This window comes from Hyperolius riggenbachi, chromosome 7 (genome assembly GCF_040937935.1).
Source record: "Hyperolius riggenbachi isolate aHypRig1 chromosome 7, aHypRig1.pri, whole genome shotgun sequence".
In the NCBI taxonomy this organism is placed as follows: Eukaryota; Metazoa; Chordata; class Amphibia; order Anura; family Hyperoliidae; genus Hyperolius; species Hyperolius riggenbachi.
Genome location: NC_090652.1, coordinates 305,764,404 through 305,789,423, shown reverse-complemented (window position 1 = coordinate 305,789,423; position 25,020 = coordinate 305,764,404). Strand labels below are relative to the sequence as shown.

General features: G+C 45.2%; 1 protein-coding gene across 1 annotated transcript in view; it reads right to left on the bottom strand.

Annotated features, from left to right (window-relative positions):
• LOC137526181 (contactin-associated protein-like 5) overlaps positions 1-25,020 on the bottom strand; it is a 508,827-nt gene that overhangs the window by 131,951 nt on the left and 351,856 nt on the right. The window contains exon 13 of the mRNA XM_068247401.1: positions 17,973-18,173. Within this exon, the coding sequence (XP_068103502.1) occupies positions 17,973-18,173 (201 nt within the window). The remainder of the gene's footprint in view (positions 1-17,972; positions 18,174-25,020) is intronic.

Sequence of the window (25,020 nt, the reverse complement as noted above, 5' to 3'; positions counted from 1 at the left end):
TTCTTCATCTTTGTAAAGCCCCTAAATTACTATCACCCAGAGCCAGCCTGGGACAAGGTCCTCCAGCACTCAAGGCTGAGACACCAAAGTGCGCCCCTCCATCCCTCCCACCCCAGCCGTCACACACTGATTGCTATTAGACTAAGAGGCACTCCAGGGCCCCCAACACCTTCATCTTTAGTTATCTGGCTTGCAGTCACTGCCAGGTATCCCCTTTTCTTATTTTACTCTGCTTCAAACACAATAGGGGAATGATAGCCAAGTGAGTTGTGCGCCCCTTCCTACACTGCGCCCCTTCCTACACTGCGCCCCGAGGCCGGAGCCTCTCTGCCTCGGCCCGGCCCTGCACCCAAGACATTCTTCATCATTTCAGGGAGCAATTGTTGTACAGACACATTGCTAGGCAAGAAATAAAAAACACCCAGTGTACGCCTGTGGAGGACGAATAAGGACATTTTCTATTCGCCATAATTTTCTCCAAAAATGTCACATTTGACAATGTTCACAAAAACAGTGCTGATGCTACTATAGGGTCAATCACTCACCAGGGCTCACAAATGCTGACAACAGTCCAGACCAGGAAACTAGTGCTAGTAGCAGGTGCAACCAGGGAGAGCAGGATTCACTATGTTACAGTTTTGATATTGATTTATACTAATAAAGTATTTTGTGAAGTTTTTCAATGTATCCCTGGTACAGACTACAAATACTTTGTGGCTCTTGAAGTAGGCTTGTCAGCCACAAAATAAAATTAAATTAACCCACTGCTCTTTGTTTATTATGTAGTCTGCATGCAGACTGCATTGCAAGCAGTCAAATCTAATCATAAATGTTTCTGCTGTAATAAATCTTATCTAGGTCAGCCTGCCTTTTTTCTGGTACATTGCCGGGGAGAGGGAGGCTTGTTATCTCCACTCCCACATTCCTGCTCCTCTCTGATTGGCTTAGGGCAGTTCAGTGTGACATGAGGCTAAGAAGGCAAATACACCTCGCCCCTCTGCAGAAGCTGCTGAAATACAATCTATGCTGTGCTCACATGTGTTTACAATGCAAGCTAGATATAACAGTGCTGTTTCTATAGCGGGGGGGGGGGGGGGGGGAGTAAGGGAGTACATTTTATCAGTATTGGCTTCAGTCTGAGGCAGTAAAGATGGAAAATGCCTGAAACTGTTTTCTCTTTATTTACTCTATAAAATTCACTAAATTCAAAACGTGGACAGTACAATACATACAGAATTTTATCATCGAAGGCATCTATCGGAACGATTCTTTGCAAAAAACATACCATGTAATCCCAGCATTAAAGAACTGCTGGCATAATAGACCCTGAGCCTGCTGGCCTATGTATCTCAACTATTGAAGTGTTCCTCTAGTGTCAATACAAAGAAGACAAAGGATCTAATCTGATAATGGAGCAAGGACAGGTTTGTAAACAATGCTTCCGGACTTGATAAGTGGCCTTCCAACAGAAGGAGAGAAGCAACAGGGAAGGAAAGATCAAGGTGTGAATTAGCAGGAGGTGAGGGGAGGAAGTGGGTATATAAGATTTAAGAAACACAATGCTGATATCCTGAAGCCTACAAAGACACCAGAGATAGAATCCAGCAGAACAATATCCTGATGACAGGAAAAAAATCCTCACAACAAAGCTAGCACTTATTGCCTGCCACCCCCGCCAATTATCACATCACAGAACGCACTGACAGTACAACACAATCCTCGGAATGCACCTGGCAGTAAATCCTGAAAATTACACTTCAGATCAATAGCTATTTTTTGGCCCTCTGGATTCTGATAACACAATAAATAGGCCTTTCTCTGGGAACCTCATTTAGGAAGCCCGATGTAGTATCACCGAGCGAATAAACTATCCTCGCCCTGCTTTCCAAGATGGAGTATCCCTCCTTAACAACTTGTCTCCACGGTGATGAATGTGTGCAAACCACTTCCTGCCCCAGGATCACCTTTGTTAAAGCATAAGAACCAGCCATACTATGGCAGGAAAAAAGCACACATACTGTATATAACTAGATGACGACTAGTGATGAGTCGTAATCTGCTAATTACGATTATGCAAAATTACGCATAAATCTTTGCAATTACGCATACACATACTTAGAAATTCGTAGTTCAATTGACTTTGTGAAATCATTTGTAATTACGCAGGAATTTACACGCAATGTATGCGTAATTTTGTGCCGGCTTTGGTGGTGAATAGCATGCCATTGCTACCAAAATTGCTACATATGTTAAGGAGAATATTGGGACCCAGTCCCAATTGAGTCAGCACCGTCTCTGAATAAAATAGCTCTTTTATTCCATCTCAAAAGTTAAAAGAAGAACAGCATGGTGTATAGCAGTACAGCGACAGCTCCGCTGTTTCGGGTCATCCACCCTTTTTCAAGCTGCAAGAAGCATAACATCCACACTGATCCATGCTACATCAGCTGTTTAAATAATAAACCTCATATGTCAGGTGATCAGCAGCCGACCAACCAGCGTCATGCGACACCCGGCGGACCTGATGGGAAACCCCATAAAGTAATATGTAAAGTAGGACCACACAGACCCACACCCCATGGGAGGCAACCAAATGCTAACGATTTGCATAGAAACCGCGGTGTATTACTCACCGCCAATGCCGCTGCAGTAAGGCAAGCTCAGCGGACGTCCCAGCCATCTCACTTCCGCATATCCAGCGTCACTCATGACGCGTCCAACCTACGTGATCCCAGTCACGTGTGCTCCGTCTTTGCAAATCGTTAGCATTTGGTTGCTTCCCATGGGGTGTGGGTCTGTGTGGTCCTACTTTACATATTACTTTATGGGGTTTCCCATCAGGTCCGCCGGGTGTCGCATGACGCTGGTTGGTCGGCTGCTGATCACCTGACATATGAGGTTTATTATTTAAACAGCTGATGTAGCATGGATCAGTGTGGATGTTATGCTTCTTGCAGCTTGAAAAAGGGTGGATGACCCGAAACAGCGGAGCTGTCGCTGTACTGCTATACACCATGCTGTTCTTCTTTTAACTTTTGAGATGGAATAAAAGAGCTATTTTATACAGAGACGGTGCTGACTCAATTGGGACTGGATTCTGTTTATCACCTGAGAGTGCACGGGTGATTCGAGTCTTGGCACGTCAATCTTTTTGGATTGTTTCCCCCATTGGTGCATACCATACACGAATTTACAAGGAGAATATTGGGTACAAGTCAAAAAGACCTTGTAGTTTTTGAGAAAAGGGATTTTGAAAATGCAAAGAAAAATGGTTTTTAAACCTAGAAAAATGGCAGTTTAAAAAACATTATTTTTTGTATTTTTAAAATCCATTTTCTCACAAACTACAAGTAAATTCATTGGTAATTACGATTGGTACCAATTACAGGTAGTCCCCGACTTAGGAACGCCCGACATACGAACAACCTGCCGATACGAACGGCATGAATTCTCTGTTTCCATGGGAACAAGTCAAAGTGGGGAGGCACAGGCGGCACAGAGGAGGTACAGGGGACAGAGATGGCACAATGTTCTGATTTAAGAACAGATTCAGGTTAAGAACGAACCTACAGTCCCTATCTCGTTCGTTAACCGGGGACTACCTGTAACTACAAAATTACTTACACTATTCCCCTGACATTTCGCATTATGATTATGATGCGTAATTGTGTATTACGATGCGTACTTACGCATGTGCGTAATTTCTGCTCATCACTAATGACTACTTGTTTTACTTACATAACAGATGTATTATACTGTCCAGCAGAGGCGGGACAAGTTCCTCCAGCACCCAAGGCTGAGACACCAAAGTGCGCCCCTCCATCCCTGCCACCCCAGCCGTCACACACTGATTGCTATTAGACTAAGAGGTGCCACAGGGCCCACAACCTCCCCAACACCTTAATATCTACTTATCTGGCTTGCAGTCACTGCTATATATCCCCTTTTCTTATTTCTTTCTGCTTCAAACACAATTAGGAATGACAGCTGAATGAATTGTGCGCCCCCTCCTACACTGCGCCCTGAGGCTGGAGCCTCTCCAGCCTATGCCTCGGCCCGGCCCTGCTGTCCAGGGTTTTATTTCAGTCGATTTTATATAGTAAACAAAAAGAATTCTGTTGTAGGCATTTTCTATTTTGATTCCCTCTGACTGAAGCTTATTCTGATGTCATTTCCTCCCTTACTCTTTTTTTTTTTTCTCCTAGAATCTTCTCTGTCATAGCAGGCTTGCTTTGTAAACACATGTGAGCACAGCAAGATCAGATTGCAGCAGTAGCTTCACACTGAAGCTAGTCTGCAAGCAATGTTGAGGCACAATGTGCTGCGGTATACGCTTCTGCCGCACGCAAATCGCACGGCACCATGGGGTTGGATTCACTAAACCATGATAACTCAAATATCACACATTATCAAAGATGTCACATCTTATCAAAGTTAACACGCCTTATCAGAGTAGCATGGCGAGCGCTACGAACTTATGCCTACTAATTGACAATGGCACTCGTCCTGCCCTGAGCTCCTGCGGGTTCGTAGCACTCGCTATGCTACTCGGATAAGGCGTGTTAGCTTTGATAAGATGTGACATCTTTGATTAGGGCTTGATTCAGAAAAGGGTGCTAAGTGTTAGCATGCCAGTGAAAAGCCACTTTGCATGTGCTAACATGCTTTGCACGTGCTAAGTAGTTAGCACATGCAAACTACTTAGCACCATAGTTAGCACATATAAACCACTTAGGTCAGTAGTTAGCACATGTAAACTACTTAGCACCATAGTGTTTTTTAAAAAAAATCAGTGTTTATTCAACAAAGAAAAGGAACATATGACAGAATATGCAGTGTAGCAGTGCGCCTCCTAACTTTTCCAACAGTAGCTTCAGCATCAATTATCACTGTGGAAGATAAGAGGTATTGTTAACAATAATATAATGATCGCCACATGAAAATATAGAGCTCAGATTGAATTTAAATTTCCAAATATTCTATCTTTTACAAGATCATAATTAGCAAGACCAGGGGTATCTAACCATCGAGCTTAGCACCCTAGTTAGCACGGTGCTAAGTAATAGTTTGCATGTGCTAACTACAGTGCTAAGTAGTTTGCATGTGCTAACTACAGTGCTAAGTTTGCATGTGCTACCTACGGTGCTAAGTAGTTTGTATGTGCTAACTACTTAGCACCCTAGTTAGCACGCCCAAAGCCTTTAGGCGTGCTAACTGGGTTAGCACCGTTTACTGAATCGAAACCCATGTGTGCAACCAAAAACAACCCAAAAACATTGTTTGTACTATATGTCCAAATCAAGATTTCTTTAAACTTAAATCATTTATCCTCATTTCACTACAGGACTTAACTTACAAACAGATTCATCTTACAAACAATCTCCCGGAACGGAACCTGTATGTAAGTAGAGGACACCAGGGGCGTTGCAATACGGGGTGCAGAGGGAGGTAGCAACCGCATCGGGGCCCTTGGGCCAGAGTGGCCCCGAAGGGCCCTCCCTCAACTACAGTATTAACTCTTTATTGGTCCTGTGCTCATAATAATCACTTCTATAGATGCTTTGAATAATGGTAATAATTAACAAACTGTCCCCATTCCCTTCTTGCTCTTCTGACTCTGTAGTTGCCATTGGCAGGTTTTGGTGCGCTGTATCAATTGCTATGTATAGGGTGCTTGGGGGGCCCCATTGTAAAACTTGCATTGAGGCCCACAGCTTGGTAGCTACGCCACTGGAGGACCCCCCCCCCCCCCTGTATTACACTGAATGTATAAAACTCTAAATAAAACATAAGGAAACCCCATAACTAGAGCAGCTTTCATCACACCGCCTCCTTGCAGGGAACTGTTAATCAATAGAGGGCCTGTGACTGGCACAGAGATAAATATCTGACTGATCCTTCAGTGCCACTGCCAACAACTGGGAACAGATCATTAAGCTGAGACCCATCTGAACTAGCAGGCCCAAATTAGCAGACACACATCTACATCAGCCAAACATTTCTCATTCACAGCAGTCTGTGCAGCATCTGAAAGCTCGCAGAGAGAGGACACAAGGCAGCCAGAAGGCCAGATAATGCACAGCTAAAAAGAGAGTGGACCTGTCACCTGATCTCATGGACAGGACAGAAGGAAAACAGAGAAATGCACTGTGTATGTATTTGCAGAGTTTAGCCTGTATAATCCACCCCAGACACTGTAATAACAGCAGAGGAGATTTGGGCGCAGCCGGTACCACCATACCAATAGGAATTACGCTATAGCGGCGCACAGTGAGTAACTTCGGCGCTGTCAGAAGATGGAGCTTAAAGGGACACTTAAGCCAACCTAAAAAAATGAGTTTTACTCACATGGGGCTTCTACTAGCCCCCTGCAGCTGTCCGGTGCCCACGTAGACTCGCTCTGATGCTCCTGGCCCCGCTGGCAGCCACTTCCCGTTTCGGCGTCAGGAGCTGACAGGGCGGGAACGCAAGTGATTCTTCACGTTCCTGGCCGCAATAGCGCCCTCTATACTGCTATACAGGAACGCGAAGAATCACTCGCGTTCCCAGGCCTGTCAGCTCCTGTCCCTGAAACCGGAGGTGGCTGCCGGCGGGGCCAGAGCGAGTCTACGTGGGCACCGGACAGCTGCAGGGAGCTGGTAGAAGCCCCAGGTGAGTAAATCTCATTTTTTTTAGGTTACCTTAAAGAGACTTTGAAATCTCTTTTTTTACCTTCATTTGTTTAACTTTCCTCTTTAGCATTAATGCCAGAGTGAAATCGCTGCGTCCCCGCGGCAGAGGAGTGATTTATTACCTAGTAAACTACCTGCAAAGTTCTAGGACTTTGCAGGTCGCAGATCATGCTGCCCTGACACGCCGGGCTTCTCTTCCTGGAGAGGCTGAGCTTTCTGCTGTAGCTCAGCCTCTCCGCAATCAATCTCTGTGGATCTCCGCCTCCTCCTCGCCCTCCTCAGTGAAAGAAGACTGAGAGGAGCGGGGAGAGGCGGCGATCAGCAGAGATTGACTGTGGAGGAGGCAGAGCTACAGTGTAATAAATCACTCCTCTGCCGCGGGAATGTGGCGATTTAACTCTGTCATTAAAGCTGAAGAGGATAGTTAAACAAAAGAAGGTAAAAAAAAGAGTCTCTTTAAGTGACCCTTTAAGTTACTTTTAAAACACTGTAATTCAGCCGCCAGCAATAACTGGAAGCCGCGTTACATCATTTCCTACCATCCACGTCGACCTGGAGGGGAAATAGTAATTAACGCTTGCGGGACTTGTGCAGGAGCAGGGTAAGCCATATAGCGGCTGTATCCTGCACCCGAGTCTCCCGGTGGCGATTTAATAGGTACACATTCCTCCTCATCTGTGTCTAATCACAAGTTGTAATTTGTTCTCTCAGTTGTGTCAGCTGGCTGCCTCAGCAGAGCAGCTAATTTGTAAACAAAGGATGTTAACCCTACGTCTGCATCCATGAAAGCAGGAAGTAGACACATTGCAGATTTACTGCAGGATTTGTATCAGCTGTAACAAAGAAATGTTTTTTCTGTAAAGGTTATTATGCTGTTGCTTATCTTTTAGAGCAGAGAGGACGTTCTGAGTTCAGGTCTAAGCTAGCCACACACCAGTCACTACTACATTTTCCAGAAACTGGAATATAATTTACTGAAGCCCGGCAGAAATCAATCTGACAGTATCAATAAATTACCAGCCTGCCCCAATTGATCATGTTCCAACAGAAATATGGAGGCGAATCAGCCAAAGAGCGCCACCTCTGCTAGCATTGTACCACTTGTTGGCATACAATGCTATCTGGCTGTCAAGCTCTAACCCATCCCCTCTCCCCGCCCACCTGAGTCATTCTATGCCACGTGAGGACTCAAGAAGGGAGGTCTGCTGGATGCCGCTAGACCTCCTTTCTCATGTGCATTCTGACAGAGGGCGTGGCCTGGTCTGCCACTTACCCTCCTTTCTGCAGCTGTCCATGGAGGGGGGGGGGGGGGGGGGGCTCAAGAGAAGCAGACTTAAAGTGGACCCAAATTAAAAATACAAGATCTCAGAAATAAAATCTACTTTGTAATTTATAATAATAAATAGCAGCCTTTTTTTCAGCTGCATGATGACAAATATAAAATATTTTACATTTATTGGAGGAACCCCACCTTTCCATTCATATTGCCGGGACAGAATCCGGCAGACTGGTGGAGGAGATAAAAAACAAAACACAGGCTGCTACTGATGATGTCACAGGGGAGGTGATCTCAGCTTGTGTGAGATTTCACATAGACGGCGCCCCTGTGAGGGAGGGTAGCTGATGACAAACACACCCATGATCTAAAACCTCCTACTAAGCTCAGAAGTAATGGCTGCCACCTGTATAACCCTAGTTATGAAAAGAGAAGGGTGACAAGCATGCACTGAAATGCTCATAGGCTTGAAGGAGTGTGTATTTATCTTTGTATGTGTCAGAGTGCTGCAACTAGATATTCTGAATTAAAAAAAATTTGGGTTGGTTCCGCTTTAAAAGATACCCAAGTGACATACAGAGACTGACATATTTTTTCTTTTAAACAATGCACAATGCCTGACTGTCCTGCTGATCCACTGCCTCTAATACTTTTCGCCATAGCCCCTAAACAATCATGCAAATCAGGCCTCTGACTTAAAGAGAAACTCCAACCAAGAATTTAACTTTATACCAAACAGTAGCTTATACTCCCTTTTACATGAGAAATATATTGCTTTTCACAAACAGACCATCAGGGGGCGCTGTATGACTGATGTTGTGGTGAAACCCCTCCCACAAGAAGCTCTGAGGCATTGTGACAGTTTGCCACAATGTAACGAGGTTCACAGACAGGAAATAGCAGTTTACAGCTGTCTCCAACAGCCAAAACAGCTAGCAGCAGCTACATGTCAGAATGTAAATCAGGGAGAGGAATGATTTTACAATGAGCAAACACTGACTAAATCATGTATACATAAGTATTGTAAAAATGAAGCACTTTTTTTATTACATTATTTTCACTGGAGTTCCTCTTTAAGTTTGACTGGATGAGCTGCGTGCTTGATTCAGGTGTGTGATTCAGACTCTACTCAAAAGAAAGATCAGCAGTACTGCCAGGCAACTGGTATTGTTTAAAAGGAAATAAGTATGGCAGACTCCATACTGTATATCTTTCACCTCAGGTTCCTTTAACCTAGATAATGTTGCTTTCAGACACTGCAGGAAGGGACTCTTGAGGTCTCATTCACCTCTAAAATCGCAAAACGCTAGTGATTACTGCAGAAAAATCGCAGAAAAATCACTGGACAAAGTAGCTTTTTGGGAGCAATCGCGATAGGGAATCTATACCTGCTAATCATCACGATCGCTCCAGAATCGCCGCCAAAACACTGCAGGTAACGCGCTTGCGATTATCACTAATCGCAAAGCGCCCGTGAACGCGACAGTGAGAACACTGCCATAGACTACATTTGGACTAGCGATTTTAAAAAACGCTAGCAGTTTGCGGTTAGCGGGAATTGCGTGATTTCCGCTTAGATGTGAACGAGCCCTTAGGGCTCAGCCACACTAAGCGCTTTTCTGAGTGCTTGTGATTGATTAGCACTTTCTGAGCACTTTTTAAAAATCACTCCCATTCACTTTCATAAAAATCGCGGAAAAATCGCAGCGATTTTCCGCGTACGTGATTGCTGCAATTTTTAGCTGATTTTTACCGCGATTTTAGTAAAAGTGAATGGGAGTGACTCACAAAACACTAATCAATCACAAAATGCTCAGAAAAGCGCTTATAGTGTCGCTGAGCCCTAAAAGTTCATTCCATATGACCTCCATATTTACAATGAAAATTAACTACCTTTCGACCTCGTCACGCCAATGGGCGTAAACTCGGCAGCAGCCCCAGGACCGCCTAACGCCAATTGGGGTCAGGTCCTGGAGCCGGCTACTGCAGGAGATCGAACGCAGGCTGCACGCGCATCTCCTGCTCGGGGGGCGGAGCTCCGCCCCGCCTTCAGTTTCCGGCCGTCTTTACACTTTGTACAGCGCTGCGATGAGCAGCAGCAATGTACTAGGGACAGCCGTGTGCCACGACTGTCCCCCTGGGGGACAAGAGAGCGACCGACTCTCATAGGCAGAAGCCTATGACAGCCGATCACCAAATAAATAAATAGCAAAATATATTAATAGAAAATGAATGTAAATATTTGTTGAAAAAAATAAAAATAAACAGTGGGGGGGGGGGGGGGGGTGGATCAGACCCCACCAACAGGAAGCTCTGTTGGAGGGGAGAAAAGGGGGTGGGTGGAATCACTTGTGTGCTGTGTTGTGCGGCCCTGCAGCTAGGCCTTAAAGCTGCAGTGGCTAATTTGTACAAAAACAGCCTGGTCTTTAGGGGGGTTTAACACTGCAGTCCTCAAGGGGTTAAAGCATTGAAACATTTTTTTAGTTTATTTTTAATAGTCAGTATTATTAATGTTCTGTGTCAGGGTTGGGGAACGTTGGCAGCCATTTTGTTTCCCATTCCTGAATCTCTACACTAAGTTCAGTCTTAATTACTTTTGCATTTTCCTGCACGATAGTATTATTATACGTGGGGAGTTTTGATGACTTAAATCACCTTGATGGTATAGTTGCCTATTAACAGCCCTTATAGCTTCTGCGAGCCTCATCAATGATTCAACAGGCAAAGTGTTTTGCGCATTCTTCGCGTACACCGGCAGTAAATTATATATGGCCCCCTTGCTGAGATAGAACGGTAGCTAAGAACAGCAAATGTTGTTTAAGCTCTCATCAGCCAAAACTAACCATCCAGAGTTTTTAGCATGAGATGTATTTTTAATGAGATTCTCATCTTGGCTTCCACACCTGCATCAGAGTCTGCAATTGAAGGAGAAGCAAGTACCTCATTACCTATCAGTGGGTTTCACTCTATCTCTTAACAAGGTTTTATAGACTCTGTGCTTGTTCGAAAACCGCACAGGAAGAAGACACAAAGTGTTCTCAAGCAACAGAGATCTTCTTTTTAAAGTGACTTTGTAGCGGGTCGCTGCCTTCCTCTCTGACAGTAAGGCCACGTAAGATCTCACCATTACCCCATCCGATTCTCCTGTGACTATGGAAACAAGTCGCAGGGCTCTGCACAGCCCCCTATGTGACAGTGGTCCATTATGCTGAATGTACTAAGGCTGAGGTCAAACTGACTCTGGCTTTAATTCACAAAGCATTACCACATTCGGTAATGCAAAAAACAGCTGATTTTACCGATTATATAGAAAAACGTCAATTCATAAAGGCTGTTACCGCATGACAAGCTTAAATTACTGAGCAGTGAGGTAAATTATTGACTTGTGTGGTAAACATCTCAACAAATGTCAGCAAATGTCAAGTCATCAAGATTACAGCATGCGGTAAAGCCAAGTAACATGTACGGTAATTACCTGTGCTGGAAAGTGTGTGATAGTAGCCCATGACTGACTGCTGCAGAGAGAGAGAGCCCATGACTAACAGAGTCATGGGCCAATAGGAACAGCCTCCTTCTCCTGCAAGTCCCTCTAATTGACTCCGTCTAAGGAGGGTCAACCATCTCAGGAGGGGCAAGCTTTTCTAACCCCAGGCAGCAGAGGAGAGAGCCTGTACAAAAGAGATTTACGCTGAAGCCTTCAGATGTTTAACACTTTAGGTTCCTGTTTGAAGATGCAGAGGGGCTAGTGGGGAAATCATCTTACCATGGCCGCCCTTAGATTTCTTGGATGTTCACCTAAACTCTGGCCATTAAATGCTAATAAAGACTAATAGACATATTCAGAGGGAGCAGAACAAACATGAACATATAAAACTACTAAACAGGTATTTTTGAATTGAAGCCATGATTTTTAGTAAAAATTACTTTACTGCACCTGTAAAAACCTTTATGAATTGCCCAAAAAGTCTAAATTAACGATTGCAGTATTTTACCTACCTGAATATTTTTTTTTTAATTGAATTGAAGCCTCTGTTGCAATGAGCCTAGGGCACATTCCAAAGGATGTTAAAAATAGTCTCTTCCGATAAGTTGGTCGCAAGGCACAGTGCCCCCCCCCCCTCTGTAGGGGGGGTGACCATGGATTTAGAAAAATGTATCGAAGCGTCGTCTCGGCACGCATGCACAGCAGCGGATTTTAACAACACGCTTCTGCAGGACGGCAAGCGTGTGTCACTTCCTGCTTGTCCAGTGGCCAGACAGGGAACACCGCACAATGGTGCAGAGTTCACTGAAGCCCTGTTTTTGACTGTGTGATGTGGTGCATCAGGCGCGACACATTGCATTGCCAACGCTGGTTTATGGTGTGAAACCAGCCTCAAATGTACCAGAGATAGGCTCTATTGGCGTATTTATAATGATATGGGGCTCCTGGCTGTGAGAACGCGAGGGGGGTGCGCAGGCGGCCACCGCCGATGCGCAGAAGAGCTTGGCTGGCCAGATTACTGGGAAGGAGTATAAGAGAATGTAGCTACCAGAGACGACAACAAGGGACCAGGCAGGCTACTTCGGTGGAATGGCATTCAGGCCTGAGCACCCAAGCTGGGCACCGTATATCATAGCTTTAATGCCATGAGGGGCGCCCCGCGCAAGAGTAATTCAGGGATCCGGCAAACGTCAGACCCCGAACTCCATCTCCCTCCAAGTTTCTACAACTCGGAGAGGGAATAGTATTTAACGCCGTTGGGGAGTTTAGCTGTAATTCGGCTTGCCCTGTGCCCAAGTCACTGTCAGCCAGATAACATGTACGTACGAGGGAGCTCACGAGCTGGAGGAAGCCCCAGGTAAGTATAAATACGCAAGTAGAGCCCATCACAGGTTCCCTTTAAAGAGACACCGAAAAAAATGATGATATAATGATTTGTATGTGTAGTACAGCTAAGAAATAAAACATTAGGAGCAGAGACGTAAGTCTAATATTGTTTCCAGTACAGGAGGAGTTAAGAAACTCCAGTTATCTATGCAAAAGAGCCACTGAGCTCTACGACTCTCAAAGCTCTGTCTTCTGAAGCTTATTATCTCAAGTGTCTGGCACTGTCTATTGCTTTTTTTCTGCAGAGAACAGGTCAAAAGTTCACTGGGCTGCTCTGTAAAATAATTTAGAATGCTGAGTAGTGTGTAAACTGCAAATATTAGAGAATGATGCAATGTTATAAAAAAAAAAAACACTATATAACTGAAAATAAAAATTTGAGAATATTTTCTTTGCTACTATTGTTCTAGTAATTATCTGTACTACACAACCAATTCATTATATCATTTTTTTTTTGGTTCAGTGTCTCTTTAAACTTTAAGTATTCAGTAACTTTGCAATGTTCTGCACAGTTTTCTAGAACATACTGTAATATTTTGCTGAACTTTTCTATTTAGCTACCTTCTTCACAAAGAACAACAGAGAAGTGAATTATTAAACAGACAAGAACGGGTAGACGTGCAAACAGACAAACCAACTATGTTTTTCCTTATTAAGGGCTCAGAATGATACTTTTGAGCATAAACCAGAATTTTACCCCCGCTGTGTCGCCTTCAGACTTTTCCCCCCTTAAAAAAAAAGAACTGAAAACGACGTTTCCAAGAAAACCGCCAGCAAGAGGAAGAGGCCTAATCCGTTCAGAAATAAATAAAAATGCAGCTTTTCTTAAATGTTATTTCGGCCTGTGCCTGATGCGCGGTGCACGGAAAATGAATTCACTTAATGCTCTTGTGTATGTTGGGAGCGCCGCGCGCATGCAGTGGGATTTATTAAGATATATTCGGCACACCGGGGGACTGTGTTGCCTGCAAAGCCTTGTGAGAATTATCCGGGAGTTATTTTGGTCTAAAAGAAACCATTGTGTTCTTGAAATATTATTAACCGTGGCACAGCTCAAGGAAATGAAGCTCTCTTCTCGCCGGTTGCCTGTCGGGAAACCTGAATGTCACAAACTGATGAGAGGGTGAAACAGCCTTCATTGTAGAAGCTCCTGCTGCCAATCTTCTGCGCTGGCCTCAATGCCTGGAAAGGCTCTGAGGTGTAATATGTATTAACTCTCACGGCTTGCTGCTGTGACAGAGAGAGGTGGCATCTGTCTTCTAAGGCCAGTAGTGTTGATCGGAAAAGCTGAATTCCGATTATGTTGGAATTCCGCAATTTTAATGTAAGTCAATGGAGGCTTTTTAAAAAAATCCAAAAGTGTGTCAGGGTCCTTAGACACCCCTGCAGCCAAATAGACCAGCAGGGTTACCAGGCAACTGGTATTGTTTAAAAAGGAAATAAATATGGCAGCTTCCATATCCTTCTCGTTACAGTTGTCCTTTAAACGCATAGAATTGCACAGTGCATGCAAAAAATATCATGTTTGTTTTTCACATACACAACTGTGGTCCCAGCCTAATAGTTGCTGTTTTGCCAGCAATATTTTTTAAAACATATATTGACTTTGTAACAATAATAGTAATAATAATCTTCACAAAAATGTAATGTTTCATAGTTATAATTTTTTTTTTAACAAAATGCATTTTCTCTCTGCAAAAAAGCAACACATTTTTGCAGAAATCATCACCACTGCAAAAACTTGCAGTCCAGCATACCTCACAACTTTTTGAGGGACACTTAAGCCATGCCCCTGCCACACCCCTGATCACCCCCCCCCCCCCATCACACATACCATGAAGATTTCAAAAGAAGGGATCCATTGAAAAGGGCGCCTGCGCAGCCTGTATGATAAGGGCTCCTCCATAGACATCAATGTTCTTTCTGCAAATATTGGCTTATTGGCTACAAGGTGGTGAAAAGGGCACCCGAGTTTTGATATAGGCTACACATGGGCACCCCTTGGTAGCCCATATTTTTTTGGGCTACTTTCGGCTACAGTAGGGCACCCCTTTGTAGCAAATATTTTTTTTCAGCTACAAGGTTTTCGGCTACAGTAGGGCACCCCTTTGTAGCCCATATATTTTTCAGCTACAAGGTTCTCGGCTACAAGGTTTTTGATTCTGCTACAAAAGGGCACCCTTTTATAGCCGAGATTTTTGATTCGGGGGTGCAGGGTGGGTGGGTTAGGATTAAGCATCACAAGCGGGGGGGGGGTGTCTTAGGGTTAGGCACCACTAGGGGGTTTAGGGTTAGGCACCACTAGGGGGCTTTAGGGTTAGGCACCACCAGGGGGGACATAGGGTTAGGCACCACCAGGGGAATTTTAGGGTTAGGCACCATCAGGGAAGTCTAAGGCCTCGTTCAGACTATATGCGCTGCCGTGCGCATTTTGGCAGCGCGTATAGTGTGCGACACGCAAGAACGGTAGAAGGGCATAGACAGCCCTTCTACCGTTCCCATCATATGCGTTGCGCAGCAGCGTGATTGTGCTATCGCGTACTGCATGCATTTTTGTGAATCGCAGCGCAGATCCCATTTATTGTAATGAATGGGATCTGCTGCGCAGCGCATAGGAGCGCAGATGGCGTGCGATCGGACGAGTTGCGTTCCGATCGCACAGCCATCTGCGCTAAATGATGTGAACGAGGCCTTAGGGTTAGGCACCACATGGGGAGTCTTAGGGTTAGGCACCACCTGGGGGGTCTTAGGGTTAGGCAATAGCTACCACCAGGGGGGTCTTAGGGTAAGGCACCACCAGGGGAGTCTTAGAGTTAGGCACCACCTGGGGGGTCTTAGGATTAGGCACCACCTGGGGGGTCTTAGGGTAAGGCACCACCTGGGGGGTCTTAGGGTAAGGCACCACCTGGGGAGTCTTAGAGTTAGGCACCACCTGGGGGGTCTTAGGATTAGGCACCACCTAGGGGGTCTTAGGGTTAGGCACCACCTGGGGAGTCTTAGGGTTAGGCACCACCTGGGGAGTCTTAGAGTTAGGCACCACCTGGGGGGTCTTAGGATTAGGCACCACCTAGGGGGTCTTAGGGTTAGGCACCACCTGGGGGGTTAGGGTTAGGGCAGGGTTCTGTGTGAGAGTAGGGAGAAGTTAACTCATAGTAAACAACAGGGGCTGTCTTAGGGTTAGGCACCACCAGGGAGTAGTTGAGGTTAGACACCACCAGGGAGGGGTTAGGGTTAGGCACCATCAGGGGAGGGTTCTGTGTGAGAGTAGGGAGAACTTAGGTCATAGTAATCACTTTTCTCAGCTACATCTAGAGCCATTTTATAGCCCAACAAATTTTGCCTATAACAGCATCCTTTTTATAAACTAAAACTAGCTTTTTGGCTACACCAGTAGCCCTTTGTAGCCAAATTTGGCATATATGGGCTACACCAGGCATCCTTTGCCGCTGAATTTGGCATATATGGCTTACACTGGGCGCTCTTTGCAACCAAATTTGGCATATATGGGCTACAACAGGCGCCCTTTGTAGCCGAATTTGACATATATGGGCTACACCAGACACCCTTTGTAGCCGAATTTGGCATATATCGGCTACACCAGACGCCCTTGGTAGCCGAATTTGGCAAAATATGTTGTTTTATTATTCAAACCACACTGGTCCTCTCTATCCTGCTCTATTTTCCATCATATTAACATTTGAATATAAGAAATATATCAATTTAAAGGATGGTAAAACATTTTATAGTCAATTAAAAAAGGATGAATACATATATTTACACAGATCTGTATATGAGTCCTGAAAGAGAAACAAATGAGGAAGAAAGAGGGACAGAGGGAATGGATTTCCAAAGACTGTCCCTCCAAAAGAGAGAGAGTTGGGAGCTATGACTCCAGCACCCAATGACAGGCAGCTCCGGTCAGAAAACAGGAAAAAAATAGGACTTTCACAATCAGACAACACCATTTTATAAGAAGGCGGGGCATCCATGAGGATTACTGTGAAGTGCGGTGGAGGTGTGATAAACATAAAAAGGGCACTCACTGAACAGAATCACAAATTACCTGCCAGATAAAAAACGCTTTGCAAATAATAAGCACTTAAAGGGATACTGTAGGGGGATCGGGGGAAAATGAGTTGAAGTTACCCGGGGCTTCTAATGGTCCCCCGCAGACATCCTGTGCCCATGCAGCCACTCACCGATGCTCCGGCCCTGCCTCCGGTTCACTTCTGGAATTTCAGACTTTAAAGTCTGAAAACCACTGCGCCTGTGTTGCTGTGTCCTCGATCCCGCTGATGTCACCAGGAGCACACGGTGCAGGCACAGACCATACTGGGCCTGCACAGTACTCTCCTGGTGCCATCAGCGGAAGTGAGGACACGGCAATGCAGGTGCAGTGGTTTTCAGACTTTAAAGTCTGAAATTCCAGAAGTGAACCAGAGGCGGGGCCGGAGCATTGGGGAGTGGCTGCGCGGGCACAGGATGTCTGCGGGGGACCATTAGAAGCCCCGGGTAACTTCAACTCATTTTCCCCCGACCTGCCTACAGTATCCCTTTAAAGAGACACTGAAGCGAACTTATTTTGCACATGTTACCTTGTAAGTCGCTTCAGTGCTCTCATAACAAGTAATCCGCCGTGTACCCACCGCTAAACGAGGGCTGCAGAGCCCCCAAATCCCCGGGAGGCAATCCAGCCGGCATTTCCTGGAAGGAGCTTCAGCTCTGCCCCTCCTAAATGTCAATCGCGGTGCATCGCCGCCTCTCCCCACCCCTCTCACTCTTCCTTCACAGAGAGGGGCGGGTAGAGGTGGCAATCCGCGCGGCGATTGACGACAGGAGGGGCAGAGCTACAGCTGGAAGCTCTGCCTCTCAGCACAACAAAATCCACGACCAAGTTGGTCGTGGATATTTGCAGAGAGATTTGGGGGCTCAGCAGCCCTCGTTTAGTGGCGGGGACATGGCGGATTATATGTTATGAGAGCACTGAAGCGACTTATAAGGTAACATGTGCAAAATAAGTTTGCTTCAGTGTCTCCTTAACAGCTTGTTTGCAGTTATATATATATTAAAATTAACAAATGTAACCCATCCCTAAGGTACAGAATAAAATAAATGCAGTTAAATTGTAAATGACCGTATTGATTTTTTCACTTACTGGGAGAGTTGAGCAGCCGGGAGTGTTTGCAGTGATACAGCACCTCCTGCTCGCAGTATTCCGCGCTATTGATCGCGGCCTCCAGCTGCTCGGCGCTTGCGCTGTAGTTAAACGTCATGGAGTACGGCCTCCCAGGGATACTTCCCCGCACTGCAGTGACCTCGCTGACGTTGTGCTGAATGATGGTCCAGATTTTATCTTCTGTTGGAAACATGAAACACACAGCTTGTAATAGCAATACTCAAATGACAAACTGATAGATTGCAGGGGCGTAACTACAAATCACAGGGCCCCCCAGCAAAACTTTGATGGGCTTACCAAACGTTCACAGCCTTTCTTTTGACTACCCCTGGTGCCCCTCACAGCCTGGGGGCCCCGGCCCATCTTAAGGGTCATAAAACGTGTGGACATCTTAATCTTCACTGAGTGCAGTAATAACAGTGCAGGAGATTTGGGTGCAGCTGGCGCCACCATAGGCCATAATAGGGATTACGGCTATAGTGGCGATCAGTGAGTAACTTCGGCGCCGTCAGAAGACGGAGCTGAAGTTACTTTTAAAGAGAACCCGAGGTGTGTTTAAAGAATATTATCTGCATACAGAGGCTGGATCTGCCTATACAGCCCAGCCTCTGTTGCTATACCAAACCCTCCTAAGGTCCCCCTGCACTCTGCAATCCCTCATAAATCACAGCCATGCTGTGAGGCTGTGTTTACATCTGTAGTGTCAGTCTCAGCTGATCCCCCGCCTCCTGCATAGCTCCGGTCCCTGCCCCCGTCCCTTCCCTCCAATCAGCAGGGAGGGAAGGGATGCAGGCGGGGACTGGAGTTCTGCAGGAGGCGGGGAGAGCAGCAGACTGACACTATAGAGATAAACACAGCCAGCTCTGACAAGCTGTTTGTCAGCAGCGTGGCTGTGATTTATGAGGGATTGCAGAGTGCAGGGGGACCTTAGGGGGGTTTGGGATAGCAACAGAGGCTGGGCTGTATAGGCAGATCCATCCTCTGTATGCAGATAATATTCTTCAAACCCACCTCGGGTTCTCTTTAAGGCACTGTAATTCAGCCGCCAGCAATAACTGGAAGCCAAATTACATAATTCTCAATCTCCACCATCCACATGGACCTGGAGGGGGAATAGTAATTAACGCCGCCGGGACTTGAGCAGGAGCAGGGTGAGCCGTATACCGGCTGTATCCTGCGCCCAAGTCTCCCGGCGGCGATTTCATAGGTACGCATCTTCACACCCATAACAAGTGTAGCCACAAGAACATCCAATGAAGGATGGATCCCTTTATCAGCGGGAGTGAAATCATCGTTGAGGTCCCTTTACAGCTCTAGGCCCCTGCAATTGCAGGGGCTGCTCCCCTGCAGATACACCCCTGGTACATGCATGCTGCAACACTGGTCTCATCAGGGCTAAAGGTGACATTACTGTGCCATCTTGGGAGAGGTCAGGGCTAAAAAGTGTCATCTCTGCTGTCATGTGATCACGGCATTGGGAGTGGTCAGGGCTAAAAACGAGTCATCTCTGTGCTTTCATGTGATCAGGGCATTGGGAGGAGCCAGTGGTAAAGAGTGACATCACTGCACTGTCATATGATCAGGGCATTGAGAGGGGCCAACACTAAATAGTGATATAACTGTGCTGTCATGTGATAGGGACACTGGGAGTGGCCAACACTGAAGAGTGACATCTCTGTGCTGTCACGTGATCAAGGCACTGAGAGGAGCTAACACTAAATGGTGATATCACTGTGCTGTCATGTGATTGGAGCATTGGGAGGAGCCAGTGCTAAAGAGTAACATCTCTGTGCTGTCATGTGATCAGGGCACTGAGAGGGGCCAACACTAAAGAGTGACATCACTGTGCTGTCATGTAATCAATGCACTGAGAGGGGCCGGCCGCCCGACACTAAATGGTGATATCACTGTGCTGTCATGTGATTGGAGCATTGGGAGGAGCCAGTGCTAAATAGTGACATCACTGTGCTGCCATGTGATGGGGCACTGGGAGTGGCCAACAGTAAACAGTGACATCACTGTGCTGTCATCATGTAATAGGGGTATTGGGAAGAAACAGAACAAAATAATGACATCATCACTGTGCTGCCGTATGATCAGATGAGTGGGGGGGGGGGGGGGTGTGACATAAGCTTCCTATCTGCCTTTTGTAACAACTGGAGGAACTCTCAGTAACTTTAACAAGACAATAGCAAATACTACCTTTTTGTTTGTGATGTAACTTCCATAGGGTTAGAAATAAAATGTGTGTTACTTTATCCTAATGAGAAGAACTAAGTATGCAAACTGCTATCAGACTGTTCAATATTTACTTTTATACCAAACATTTAGCATGAAGAGTGAGCAACCATTTTCCACACAGCACTGCTGATAGGTTCTAAGTGACAAAAAGAGGCAGCAGCAGACCAGTCTGCCCAAATCTCCCCCTCTTGTCCAGTCAGATCTCCCAAACGATCACAGAGTGAAAGCTGAAGAGGATATGTCTAGGATGTAATTCCTGCAACTAGGCTATTTGTATTGTTAAAAAGAAAATAAATATGTCAGCCTCTTAAAGTGAACCCGAGGTGAAAATAAACTGATGCGATAAACAATTAAATGTAAATTCTCCTACTCATAAAAATGACCATTTTTTTTATAAATCACATGGTTTTCTTTTATATTTAAACATTTACAAAGTAGGTTGAACGTTTTACTGTGTATTGTACAGCAGGAGAGATTGGCAGAGCTTGCAGACAAACGCTGCACCTGAATTAACTACCTGCATAGATGTGCAGAGCTCGAAAAATGGGCAAATTACACAACTTGCATTCAAAACAGCTACAGCAAAGTTGGCCGATAGCTTCAGCATAAATAATATGTGCATAAATTATTCCCTGCTAGACTCCTCCACGTCGATGACGGGCCCTCACGGAAGAGACCTAACTGATAGTTAAAACATAATTCATACCTGGTGCTGTTAGTCATAAATGGTATACACATTTATTTTCTTATCAAGAGACAGTAAACAATTGACAGCGCTCCTAGGCTGCAAATGAAATGAAACCAACAGAAATTTGCATTAAAATTTTTAGATTAGGGATAAGTGCATCATTTGCATATGATTTGTATTTAAGGTGTATATTTTAGCCCCTGGGGGTTCTGCATGCCTCTGTTGGGTTTCATTTTATTTGCAGCCTACGAGCACTGTCAATTGTTTGCTGCCTCTTGAATGTTTTACTGTCTTCAATCAGTGGCAGCCTATTAAGTCTCCCAGAGTTAGGTCAATAGTTTATGTATTTTATCTCTCCTTGCCTCTCAGAAGTTGTATTCTGCCAGGAAAACTTTTATGGTTGTAATTTGCTTATCAATGATGTTTACTATATTCCTGACAAGGTACCAACAAGACAGACGTTGTCACATCCATGCCTAGTAATTAACTCTTTCAGGAAGCAAAATATAACAAGTAAAACAGCCTGGTTATTAATGTTTTGTACTGTATACATACAGGTTTATCTCATCATATCACATATTGCCTCGGGTACACTTTAAAGAGGGCCTTAATACGGAAGCTGCAATTGCTGAAATCCTTTTAAATATTGCTGCTCACTCGGGCTGGCATACTCATCCTCTGGCTTCAATTATTCCAAGATTCTAATGTCTATTCTATGTGTGTGTACTTCATAGAGGATGAATACAGAGAAGATGGTAACCTGACCATCGACACACCATCCAATCTGAACTACTCAGAAGGTCAAAGCAGGAGCCTCATGACAGGTACCCTTAAAAAATATATATGATTATTTTCAAATATAGCAGTAAAATATTGTTCCTATTTTTATATCATTTTTACAAGCCGTTGAACTGTGAAATTTCAAACAGAATTTTCACACAGCGATTGTTAAGTCATACAGTATTTCTGAATATGGCAGCTTTGACCCACACTGTGTCTCTCTTCAGCATTAAAGAAAATGCGCGTAATTAATAAGGCAAAGACAAAGTGTGAAATACGCTAAATGGCTTTCATGTTATTCTCATCAGATCGGTGCAAAATGGCTGGTGCCTGTATGGTGTGGAACCGAGATTAATCAAAGCCGAGCAGGAAAAAAGGGTGCATGCGGCGCGTATACTAAATAGATGGAGGCATAGGCGCCAATACAAAATAGCGGCATTAGGGCACCAGAACGGAAATTTGGCATATAGAAACAGCTCCAGCTATATATCGGGCATCGCGGCCGCCCAAATACCGCCATTTAGTATTGGCACATATGGATTCCCTTTTAGTCCACTTGCCGCATGTGGCACAGGGTTCATCCCCAGCTCCCCTCTGGGGCTGGAGGGGTACAGCACCCCGGAATGCTGGCAATTGAGCCTGGGGAGGTGAGGCGGAGTCAGGATGGAGACCCGCCTGGAACTGGCCAACCGGAGTAAAATTCTAAATGGGAACCTACTGGGCGATGGCTGTTGCTGTCTGCGGTGGTTGCTGGACCCTTCCCTCTAGTATAGGTAGCCAGATAACCCCCCACCCCCTCCAGTTTAGATTGATGACTCCGCCTTCCTTCCAGTATAGGTAGCCTGATGACCCCGTCTTCCCCCCTTTCCTCTAGTATAAGAAGCAAGATGACCCTCCCCCTTTCATATAAATAACATGATGACCCCCCCTTTCCAGTATAGGTAGGCAGGTAGCTGCCCCCCACCCGCCCTTGATCCTGTGGTACCCTAGGCCATAGCCTATGTGGTCTTGGATTAAATCTGGCCCTACACCTATGTGCCTGCTTGCCCGCCCGCAGCTGAAATTTCTACTCACCAATGCCAATTTCCGATCAGAAAAGCGTAAATTACAAATCTCTGGAATCCAAATGAGCATTGCTTAAAGAGGAGCTGTTAGGTATAAGGTCTCAGAGAAAATAAACACATATATCAGTAGCTAAAGATTGGCTGTACTTACATTACATATGCATTTCACTGTCCACGTTTGGATTTCACAGAATTTGTATATAGTATATGCAGAGAATGATGCTCCTGACAGCTCATGGCAGGTTCCATGTTTGTGAAGCCAAATGTGTCCTCATGTCCTGCCTGCTTCTGATCACAGAACAGCTCATACTGAATAACACAGTGTGCAGTGCATATTAATGAGCCATGTGGCTAGGAACAATAGCGGACTCCTGCAGTGTACTCTGCCTGGAGATTTATCTGTGCTGTGGCTGGACTGAGTTTTAGAAGCTGCTGAAACTTGATCCCGTCTTCTCCTTAGCAGCCGAGGGGAGGGCCCCAGAATGCTTTGCAGTATGTTATGCGGCTTGCGTCCAGCTTAGCTCTAAGCTTTGCTGATAAGAACACATCAAAGGTAAGATAGATCTTTATCTTCAGTAATGTCTTTTTGGCTTCTTTCTAAACTGTTTAACACAGGAGACTAGAAGTTTAAATTAGCTTCTGCAGCCTGACAGTTACTCTTTAAGATGAATAAGGCCTGGGGCACACTAGAGTGCTTTTAGAGGTGATTTTGGAGTTTTGAGTATGGCCGGCACTTGTAAAAAAGCTTTACTAATGCAAGACCATGGGGTTGAGCCCACTAGAGCGATTGCGATTTTGGAAATTGCAGGACATGCAGCACTTTGTGACCGTTTGTACTCCTATACCTAGTATATGAGTTAGCTCAATCGCCCGAAAACGCAGCTACAATCGCTTGCAAAGCACTTACACAAAGCGCTAGCGATTGTGATAGCGTTTTGCGATTTCTAGAGTGTTCCAGACCTAATGGTGACTTTGACCAGCAAAAAGTGGTATTTATAGCTATTTATTTAATTTGCAAACATTTCTCTGTTATCTATAAGCAGATATGCAAAGTGTGTATCAAGGGGGATATAAAAAAAAAGTCTGAAAAAACGTTGAAAACTTTCTAAAACAAAAACACAAAAACTTACCTACTTCAAGTAAACCGCAAACAACTGCTTTAGAATGGTTGGGCTAAACTCCAATCAGAATCTCACTCTTCTGAAAGCCACTGAAAATTTCACCTAACAATTAATTCCCGGGACTCTGCGGAGAATAAAACTCTACGGAGGAGCTTCTGTAGATTTATGGGCGGCATAAACTAGGATAACCTTCCTCTCCTCATTATCCCTCTTGCTTTAATATCATTTGCCACCATTAAACTGCAGCGATATTATTTTATCACCCTTCACCGAGTGCCGCTCCTCGTCGCTCCAGGAGAGCCGCGATGGGAGAGAAATGGCAGCCGGGCAGTAAATATTGCAGAATTCATGGCTCAATCCACCCGAGCAAAGTTAAATTCATCTTGGGAAAGAATGTTTTTAAGAGCGGCTTAAACGGCGTTCTAATGCAAAGGTGACAACGCTCTAATTCTGGACTAATGCCGCTGCGTTACGACTCAAAGCTTTAAACTCGTTGTCCAATTTAGCGGGAGACGCTGTCGGCTCTTGGTCCCCGGGAGACGGGTTTATCGCTAAAGACTTCATCGCAAGATGCTGGCCTTTACTCATTTGGCTACTTCTGTCACTTTAATCCCTGTAAGATACGGCTTAGATTATGTTCTGCGAGAGCCACGCCGGGGGCCGTAAAGAAGTGTGGACAGTCTTTACATCACATGGCGTATTTGTGAAGATCCACATCTATACTGATCCAGGCTAGAGTTGAGCAAAAAATATGGAAAGGGGATCAAGAGCCCTCTATAGTGTAGTATGTTAAGACTAGGTGAGGTAGATAGAAGAGTATACAGACAGGGACTTAACAAAACCACTGGGCGCCCCTGCACAACTTTGGATGCCCCACCCCCCCTCTCTTTCTGCATGGGGAAACTGATAACCAATGATATTCAACTGGCTAGTGCACATTTGAATGTGTTATCCACATTCACATAAAATCAGACAGCAGTGAAGAACTGGGAGCATTTTCTCTATCAATTACATTAGCTTTTGTACGGGCAGCACAGTGGCGTAGTGGTCAGCGCTCTTGCCTTGCAGCGCTGGGGCCCTGGTTCGAATACCAGCCAGGGCACTATCTGCAAAGAGTTTGTATGTTCTCTCCG